At 32.2% G+C, this 9,932-nt stretch overlaps 2 protein-coding genes across 2 annotated transcripts; both read right to left on the minus strand.

Moving 5' to 3' along the window:
• Positions 1–1,693: 1,693 nt before the first annotated feature.
• Positions 1,694–3,849, minus strand: LOC106329118 (heptahelical transmembrane protein 1). The gene is made up of 3 exons (XM_013767710.1): positions 3,396–3,849; positions 3,225–3,300; positions 1,694–2,400 (listed from the first exon to the last, which is right to left on the minus strand). The coding sequence occupies exons 1-3, from the start codon at positions 3,668–3,670 to the stop codon at positions 1,780–1,782; spliced, it is 972 nt and encodes a 323-aa protein (XP_013623164.1). The 5' UTR covers positions 3,671–3,849; the 3' UTR covers positions 1,694–1,779.
• A 2,478-nt stretch (positions 3,850–6,327) lies between these two features.
• LOC106328694 (40S ribosomal protein S8-1) lies at positions 6,328–7,909 on the minus strand. Its single transcript, XM_013767183.1, has 5 exons — positions 7,820–7,909; positions 7,629–7,701; positions 6,934–7,273; positions 6,660–6,847; positions 6,328–6,560 (listed from the first exon to the last, which is right to left on the minus strand). Exons 1-5 carry the CDS (start codon positions 7,821–7,823, stop codon positions 6,485–6,487), a joined length of 681 nt encoding a protein of 226 aa, XP_013622637.1. The 5' UTR covers positions 7,824–7,909; the 3' UTR covers positions 6,328–6,484.
• Between the last annotated feature and the right edge of the window lie 2,023 nt (positions 7,910–9,932).

The raw sequence follows: 9,932 nt of genomic DNA on the forward strand, positions 1-9,932 counted from the left end.
TCGCTAAATTGCAATAATCTATAAGAAAAAGAACTTAAAATGTAAAAAAAAAAATATGAAAGACACATGTCATCAAACCCCATTGCCACTTGTCATAAGAAGAGAAAAAGCTAACTTTATATATATTCCAAATAATAAGGAGAATAGTAAAAAATAGGTCTGGACATTCAAGTACCGGATCGGGTCGGATTTTTGATATAGGAAATTTGGTACCGTTCGCATAATTATAAATATCGGTTCGAGTTCGGTTCGGTACTTGCCGGATCCGGATATTATCGGGTATATCCGAAAGAACCAGAAAAAACGGTTCCAGTTCGGATTGTTTTGATTTTATCAATTCATAACTGAAAATACTTATTTCTAATCCGACTTACCTGAACCATTTAGAGTAAGACACAAATAAGAGAACTATGAAACCAAATAAAATAATTTTTAAATAAACTTCAAACAAACAACAAATCTAACATTTCAAACAAAGAAAATAATTCATCATTCTAACAAGTAAAGAAACTTAAAGAATAGTTGAGAGTTGAAATAAAACCCATAAGAAAATGCATAAAAAGAAAATCAACAACATTTGGTTTCTAATGTCACCCCCTCTTCCATATTGCTAAATGCATTTCACCTACTTTATGTAACAGTAGCATAATCACAGAAATTTCAGACATTAACAAGCGGAACACATGTGAAATATTTAATGCCTCAATGACATAAAAGTTGGGTACTTTCGGATAGTTATTCGGACCCATGATAATATCTGATCTGACCCGATATCCAAAACATAAATGAAAGCATACCCCATTCGGGTATTTTACCTTATCCGGATCCGACGCAAAACCCGATTTTTTGGATCGGTACCAATTCGGATCTTCAGATCCGGGAAATATGCCCAAGCCTAGTAAAAAAAAAGTAAGATTAGTGTAATGCTGATATTTTAATATAAGTTGACAAATAGAAAAACTGGTATTTGTTATTTTAAAATTTGTATGGAAATATTATATTCTTAGTTATTTATAAACCTAAATTATACATAGAGATATTTTTAACATTATAATAAAAGGCAGAAGTTAAATTCCATAGCAACAAATAAGAAGAGAGAGATAGATGATTTTTTTTTTTTTTTTTTTTTTTTTGAGCAATAGAGGCCAATGACTAGAAGTCAAAATTAAAAGGGTAGTCACGTTCCTGGGTTTAGGTCCACAAATTTCCAGAGTCAAGTTAAAGAGTCAAGCTTTGGTCTTTTGTTTTCATCTCATCAGTCAGAGTTTTACAACTGACACTGTATAACAGAGTGAAACAGGCTACACAGGCTACAGCAAAGCAGAGTAAACTTTGCATCAAAATTTAATTTACTTTCCTCTTTCAAAGTATCATATCCAGCACTTCTGAAAATCATACTATTCAATAAAATAGCACAAGTCGAATTACAATTCAATTTAACAACGAATGGGTTTGATACAAACACACTAATAATTAAAAAAAAAATCTTCAAAAGAACTACTCCCTCCTTCCTCCGTTTTCCGAAAGTAAGATTTTCTAGAGTATGCACGCTTATTAAGAATTTAATAAATATTTATAATTTAATTTATTTTTTACTTTATTATATACTTTCCAATAACTTTTTAACAATGAAATTTAATCAATTTAAATATTCTCAAATCTCAATTAATGTTCCTAAAAACTATAATAAAGTACCTTAACAATATAAAAAAATCTATCTTTGTTGAACAAGAAAAAAATCTAAAACATCTTACTTTCGGGAACAGAATATATCATGGTTTAACAACCAACATGGTCGCGCCAGTCTAAGAACAGAAGAGCAGCTGCATAGTGGGACAAAGCACCCAACATAACAAACACATGGAAAATCTGATGACTATGTCCCACACGGTCAAACCAACCAGGTTTAAGCCTCTCAGGTACTCTCCCTACATAGAACCCTGTCCCAACAAGATAGAACACTGCCATGCCCAGCTCGTACATGAGCGTCACGTTCCTTTGCGGGTTTTCCCAGTTGACCACTATCGCATGGACAGCAGGCACGATCCCGAAAAGCCCCATGGAGGCAAAGAGCAAAGCTCGAAAACCTCGGTACTTGGGAGAGGAAAGTGATGGAGTGAAGAGTGTGATGATCGTAAAGATTCCCATAGAGGTAATGCCTGCGAGGTAGATGAAGTACCAACGAGGAGTGCATTGGAAGATGTAGTAGATTGGTGGGAAGAAAGAAGTGATGATCATGGCGGTGATGCCGGCATAGTCTATGCGGAGGAGGAAGACGTTAAGTTCTTTGGAGTGGCAGCAGAAGAGGTGGCAAATACTGCTTGAGAGTAGGCAGAACATTGAGCCTCCTAAGAAAACGAAAAATGGCCATCTTGTTACATTCCCTGGACTCTTTGCATCCTATACAATCATCAACATTCCATCATCAGTTTTGAGAATAACATCTTTATTTAGTTTTTATTAGAAATTATTAACACTCTATCTAGGAAACTCAAAGTCTCTTTCGAATAGTTTGCCCATATTTTTAATATTGAGTTGATTTCAAATTTTCAAATCTAACAACTACATTTTGTTGACTTTGATTCAAATATAAATAAAAAGATACAATATGTATATACTCCCTCCGTTTCATATTAAGTGTCGTTTTAGAGAATTTTTTTCGTTACAAAATAAGTGTCGTTTTCGATTTTCAATGCAAAATTTATTAATTTTATGTAAAATTTATTTTGCTATTGGTTGAAATATGGTTAGATATATAGTTAATAGTGTTTTTTATAGGAAATGTACAAAATTAATTGTTTACTTAATCCGTGTGGTGAAACCTAAAACGACACTTATAATGAAACAGAGGGAGTAGAAAAATATTAATTTGTTTCTGTGATATTTTGAAAGATAGGTAATTCATATTTTAATTCACACTGATGTTTCATATCTCGAGAAATCACAACCAATATATCGTTTCATAATCATCACAACAAAACCGAGGTATACTATCAGTGATAAATTCATTAGAAATCAAAGATATGTTAAATGCTAGTCAAAACCAAGTAGGTAAATCTATTTTTACTAGATACATCCCACGTGAATGATTCAGAAAATTAATATAGTGGTTGCGTGTGGACCTCGAGAGATTAAACAGATTTTCAGTATGAACATCTTGTAAACATAACTTACACATCTGGTTATACACAAAAGATTATACTTATCAATTAAAGGACACGTACCACGGGGAAGAATTTATCGTGATGCATAATGTTGGCGACGGTTAGTCCCACAAATAAAATGAAACCAAGTAAATGTCTGTCAAACAAGAAAACATCGTTTCATCAGAATCAAATTAATAGTATAATCTAAACAAAAAGTGAAACTTTAACATAAAAATAAAAATTACTAACGTCCAAACGTTGAGGGACTCATTGTGGAAACTGAAGACGCTGAAGAAAGCATCTCTAATGGACCATTCAGCTCTGTAATAATTCAATATATATTCATTATCCTTCATGTACTCCGGAAGCTCACTATACGACATCAATTCTCGTCGTTTTCTTGTCTTCTGCGATTTTCTTTTCTTCGGACCGCTGCTTCCATTTCCAGGAACAATCTTGCTCTTGCAACTGCTGTTGCCGCACGATACCGTTTCTGGTTCGTCGTTCGAACCATCGTGGTCCATAAGAGCTCTAATGTCGATTATGTAAGACAGTAGTACTTGATTCTTGATCCAAAGATCAGTGGAAAAGAGAAGATCTGAGATGAGAGGAAACTATATAAATGAAAAAAAACTAATATATGTAAATGTGAATTTAAGTTTTAGGAGTGAGGGAGAGAAATAAGGAGAGAAGATGGGAAATGCAAAGGAGACAGCTACAACATTTAAAGAAACTTTAGAATGCAGGTAGACGTTGGTATCGTGTTTTTCATCTTTTGGTTGTTAGTTAGGTTATCAATAAATTCTTCTCTTATTTTTCATTTTATATTATTTTTACACGGAAAGTGATTTTTGTTTTCACACTACAACGTTTTCTAGATACGCGAAATCTTTTGAGTACGAACAGAGTAAATCTATGCGATTTTAAGACCGACCGACTCAGATTTTACTACCGGCTTGTGCCTCTTATATACATGAGTAATGGCTTGTACCCACCGGGATGGTCCTGGTCGTTTTGGATTTAGAAACAAAATAAGATAAATAAGTAAAATTGTTCTCTTTTGGTTGGTTTTATTCAACAAAAAATTCTCTGTGAATTAAGATTACTTAAAGGTTTCTTGTTTACTTGACTTTAAATATTGAGTATATATATTAGAACATATGCAGTTTTCTTCAAGTGTGGAGAAATAACATCCAAAATATAAAGTTTGATGTAAAAATAAACAAAAGATAATAGGTTAACAATTGACTGAGGGATGAGGATAGATTCTGTGAAACTACTTGTGACTGCTTGACAAAAGAATAATGATTAGGAAACATTCATGCAATATTTTACATCATTATTTTTTTTTTGACTAAAGGCTTAATATTTTACATCTTGCTTTAAAAAAAATATATAATGAAAATAGCAGATGGAAGTTGTTGCATAAACGATTCTACATTTCTAATATAAATTGTTGCAAAAGGTTTCTAGTGTCAATTTCAGCTAGTTGCCACTAGAATACTAGAACGGACCCTTTTAAATGCATCAATAACTGTTCAAAACAATTCCTCAATAACTAGTGAAGTAAATTAGTTAGATGACAATTTCTTATAAGAAAATTAGTAAAGTTAATGGAGTATCAATAGTATAATTTATTCGGAAAACAAATCAAAGAATAATGGTACTAAAAAAGTGGTAAACATAAAAATTCTCCTTATATCCTTATTATAACTAGATGAGAATAACTACACAAAGATTTTTAAACATTGTAACATGTAATTTATTCATATTGCGTGCTACCTATGCTGTTTAATGTAACTTTCTTTTGTTTAATTTTTGTGGTCACGTGTACAATTTAAACAATTATAGTGAAAACTTTTTACATTACCATCAAAAATATTTTGGCCAACTTAGGTTCGAAATCATTATTTGTTGTTTTGGACAATTGTGTGACAGTTTGATTATCTACAATTAAAATAGATAGTGACATGGTTACTGCTTATGGTCTTTTGAGATTTGTGTCTGCTAAAGCCTTTTTGGGAAAACATTAACAAGGAACGGCTAATCGGCCTTCCAAGTTTCCCAAAGGAGATAACTCCTGAAACACCCCCAGAAGAACCAAATCAGGTCTGTAGATATCTTGGAAAATTGCTCCCAAAAAAAAAGATATCTTGGAAAATAGATTATAAGATGCTAATTAATATAGCTTGTCTTTGTTAAATATAGTTGAGACGAAAATTACATTAGCTTTTAAAGACAACTAGGTCAACATCTTTAGTAACCTTTAACTTTAGGATAACTGCTATGTGTTGGCCTAAATAAAAAAGCTTTTTTAAAATGGTTTTTTATAGATACTTGCACAAGTTTTTTTTTTTTTTTTGAAACATTGATACTCTTGCACAAGTTAAGTAGATAAAAGTGGGTGTCAAAAATACAACCATAAGGAGAGTTCGGTATTTCCTGAAACAAAGAAACAAACCAAACCATGTGGTCTATGAAAAAGAAATTTTTACATTCGGTACCGACCATCATTGTTGATTGGGGATGTGTTGTTTTTGTTTCAGAGTTTCACTCTTTGAGAAGCTCTAGTTTCTTCAGGTTATCAAAAAACATCTGTATCAATGGATGCTTGAACCACGTTTTTGCTCTCTAAGGAGATCACGTCAGTGAGTGGATAGCTCAGGTTAGCGTGCAAGGCATAGCTTGGAAGACATCCCCTATAGAACAACGCTCTTGTGAAGCCCTCCGAGCAAACTTTGGTAATCGGTGTCACCTGATTGGCTTACGAACACAAGTGCACAACCATATTCGCCAAGTCAATGCCCCACCGAACAAACTACCTTCTTCATAAAATATGGGTCTATGATTCATAACATGGTTTCAAGAAGCTTAGGGTATTTGGTAAACTTAGGGTTACAAAATTGTCTTCCTCTTAGTGTATTTGGTAAACTATCATTAAAAGATTTTTGACACCAATTGTCTTCCTCTTAGTGGTTACAAAATGTACATGCAATTCCTTTTTTTAGCCAAAAAATATGCAATTGTTAATTTGTTATAGGTGCTAGTTCGTAAGAAATAGACTAGTCAAGTACAAACTGGTTTTAAGCACTATCCAATACGATAAGATTTGGTAAAGTTCAAAACTATGTAACAAAATTCATATGAAAGATTTCAAAACTAAACAAAAAAATCCGAAACAAAGATAGTAAGCTAAAATTAACTGATGGGGGAGTTTATGAAATATCATTGAAAGCTAATCCAAAAACATAAGTTCTCAGACAGTAGTAGAAACTGAAACTCAAAACATTGTTTGAAGATAATACAAAAAAAAGTTTCGAAGTAAAGTAGTGAAGCTCTTAAGCAGCACCCTTTCCCTTCTTCTTCTGGATCTTCTTTTGGTAGAACTCTAGCTCTTTGCCTTCAAGAATGTATCTGCACAACAAACACAACAACATTCCAAGTTAGACAACAAACTAATAATTTCAAACAATGCCAAAAAAAAAAATAGATCAAGGAGAACGAGATAATTACCCATCAGCACGTCCACACTGGCCAGGCCTTGATGAGATGCACGCCAAGAGACGTCCGCTGGCAAACTGGTCCTCGATGTGGGAATCAAGGCTGCGTCCCTCTTGACGGCTCTCGATCTTCCTCAAGACGTGGTTACTCTTCTTGGTCTCCTCAGGAGCGGCAGCAGCTGGAGCAGCTTCTTCACCTTCCTATAACATTAAAGATTATAATCATAAGCTTCATCCTACTCAACAGACTCAAAAACAATATAAGTTTAACAGAAAAGAATCGTTACCTCTCCGTCTTTCTTGGCGGCAGCAGCAGAAGCATTCTTCTTCTTGCGACCAACCTCAACTCCATAATGCTGCAAGTACCACTGCTTGAAAGGAGCAGCATCGACCTGAACAATAGCACTCTTGACAAGCGTCTTGGTCCTGACGAGCTCGTTGTTGGAAGCGTTGTAGACAACATCAAGAACCCTGGTCTTGCGGGTCACTGCTTCACTTCCCCACGAGTAGTTACCAGTGTCGAGCCTCAACGCACGCCACTTGACGTTGCCTCCACGGACTCGGATTCTTCTCACCGTCTTGTTGCTGGACAACTTGGTGTTGGCTGGCTGCCTTCCCATCTCGTACCTAACCAAAACACACAAAGTATAACAAATCAAAAAAAACAATCGAACCGTACCACAATTGTTACAATAAAAATCAATCAACCGTACCACAACTGTTACAATCAATACAGAGCATAATAAATCAAACAAACCACTATTAATAGATATACCATACTATGACCACGCGTACTAGTTCCATTAACAGTAGAGTTAAATGAGATTAGCATTTCGAAGTTCTAAAAGATTTAATAATTCAAACGTTAAGCTAATTAACGGATTAACAGATCACAGCATCGCATAAGCTAAAACGTTCAGTTCTTAACTACATCGTTTCAACACAGATCTGAATATATATGAAAATGAAACGAAAAGCTTACTTTCGCTTCTTCCTCCATTGCTTCTGCTTGCCTCCAGTGGCACGCCTCTTGTGGATGGAGTCACGAGAGATACCTAACACAGATCAAGGCTACATATTAGATTCTAGCATCACGAAATGCGATACGATAGACAGAAGCGAAGAAGAGAGATGGATCGGATAAGAGCAAATCGCGAAGAAGAGAGAGCGTACCCATGATTGCCTCTTCCGCGAGATGAAGTTTTCAGCTGCGCCGGTAGGAGTTGGAGAAACGAAGAGAGAGCTATTAAAAGGGTACAAGGAGTGTTTAAAACCCTAGTTATCACTGTACCCTTTATAAGGCTTTTTAACAGCCCATCTAATTACTCGGACCCATTATAATACAATACCCATTATTTTACGTGGGTCCAAGTCCAAACTCCTCTTGATTTGTGCTGAGGGGAGAGAGATCCAAACATATATACTTTTACGTGTGATCAGATCAGTCAACAAAAGATATAGCTTCTCCTAACTAAAAATGTAGTAAAATGTTTACAGTAATGTGAGTTTTGCTAGATGAAGAGGTTATAATATGAAAGCTTAAGCACATTAGTAATATTTTAAAGAGGATTTTGAATAATTAACATAGTTTATTCCTTCAAGGTTACATGTATAAGTGGGGCTAACTAAAATCTATTGGTTTCATTCCATCCAGTGGCGGATTTTTACTAGGGTCAATTTAATAACAAAACATATATTACAGTGGTCAATTGTCTAATCTCTTATATATTAGTTGATAAACATTACAACGTTATTTTGTAATCATGTGTCACCATGATAATGAAATTCAGAATTCTTAGAAAAATAAGTTGGTTTATCTTAACTTATATTATATTTTTTAAACCAACTATCAAATTGATAAATAATGTACAAAATAATATTTTCGCACTTTCCTTAAATAAAAGTTACGGAATTACCTAATATGATTAACATATATATGACAATTAATGATTATGAATAATAAATATTTGATAACAATTTTGTATCTTAGTTTTTTTTTTGCTTAATCTTATATTATTAAAAGATACTAAATAATCACATTAAATGTCTCACACTAAATTTTTGTGAACAATGACTTTTTGTAATAACAAGATACAAATGATCATAAATCATATGAATATGAGTCTCATTTAATAGACATTCATATAGTATTGAAAAAATTAAACTGTATAACATACAAAAATACATAAACATGTTAATTTCTAAATTTGTATTGAAAAAGTATCGAAACCTTAATATAATTTAATTTTGAAATTTGCATTGAAAAATCCGCACATTAGAAATTTTGTATTTATCATATGAGTATAATTTCTCAATAATAAATATTTATAGGGAGATATTTAGGATTTGGGATTGTGATTTAGAAACTAGGATACAAGAATATTTGTTGATAGATGAGTATTCTTTTAGATTTTTTGATCAATAGGTTGTATTTTTAAAATAAACTTTAATAATTTCTATTTTAGGAAAGTTATCAGTTTTAGAGAAAATAATATAAATTTGAGATTGTGATTTAGAAACTAAGATTACAATATTATTTGTTGATAGATGAGTATTATTTTAGAATTTTTGATCAATAGGTTGTATTTTTTAAATAAAATTTGAAAAAAATATATTTTTGGAAAGTTATCCCTTTTTGAGAAATATAATAAATTTTGGATTGTGATTTCTAAATTAAGATAGAAAAATCATTTTTGATAGATGGGTATTCTTTTAGAATTTTTGATCAACATGTTGTATGTTTTTAATAAACTTATAAAATTTTCTATTTTAAGAAAATTATCATTATTAGAGAAAAATATATATTTGAGATTATGATTTAGAAACTATGATAACCAGAATATTTGTTGATAGATGAGTATTCTTATAGAATTTTTGATCAATAAGTTGTATTTTTTAAATAAACTTATAAAATTTTCTATTTTTGGAAAGTTATCACTTTTTAGAAAATATAATGTAGATTTGGGATTGTGATTTAGAAATTAGGATAAAAAGAATAATTGTTAATCCCTTATATATTAATTGAGAAGCATTTGAAAAATTAGAATCTTAATTTTGTATTAATTAAAAAAAACCCAAAATCCTATGTGGCACTCTAAATGCCTTCTAAATTTTATTTCAAAGAATTCTAGAGCATCTAATATAAAATATAGTTTAATCTAATGGTGTTACATTATTCCATAATTATATAACACTAGAGAACATTAGATTAACCTAAAATATAGGAAGTGCGTATTCTTTCCTTAAATAAAAGTTACGGAATTACCTAATATGATTTACATATATA

This window comes from Brassica oleracea, chromosome C3 (genome assembly GCF_000695525.1).
Source record: "Brassica oleracea var. oleracea cultivar TO1000 chromosome C3, BOL, whole genome shotgun sequence".
NCBI lineage: Eukaryota > Viridiplantae > Streptophyta > Magnoliopsida > Brassicales > Brassicaceae > Brassica > Brassica oleracea.

Bases quoted from the DNA above. Each gene is read 5' to 3' on its own strand.
- LOC106329118 (XM_013767710.1), bottom strand. From the start codon at position 3,670: ATGGACCACGATGGTTCGAACGACGAACCAGAAACGGTATCGTGCGGC. The intron at 3,301-3,395 runs GTTAGTAATTTT...CTTGTTTGACAG, and splicing joins GAGTCCCTCAACGTTTGGAC to ACATTTACTTGGTTTCATTT. The intron at 2,401-3,224 runs GTACGTGTCCTT...ATGATTGTATAG, and splicing joins ACGATAAATTCTTCCCCGTG to GATGCAAAGAGTCCAGGGAA.
- LOC106328694 (XM_013767183.1), bottom strand. The intron at 6,848-6,933 runs GTAACGATTCTT...TTAATGTTATAG, and splicing joins CCGCCAAGAAAGACGGAGAG to GAAGGTGAAGAAGCTGCTCC. The intron at 6,561-6,659 runs GTAATTATCTCG...TTTGTTGTGCAG, and splicing joins CAGTGTGGACGTGCTGATGG to ATACATTCTTGAAGGCAAAG.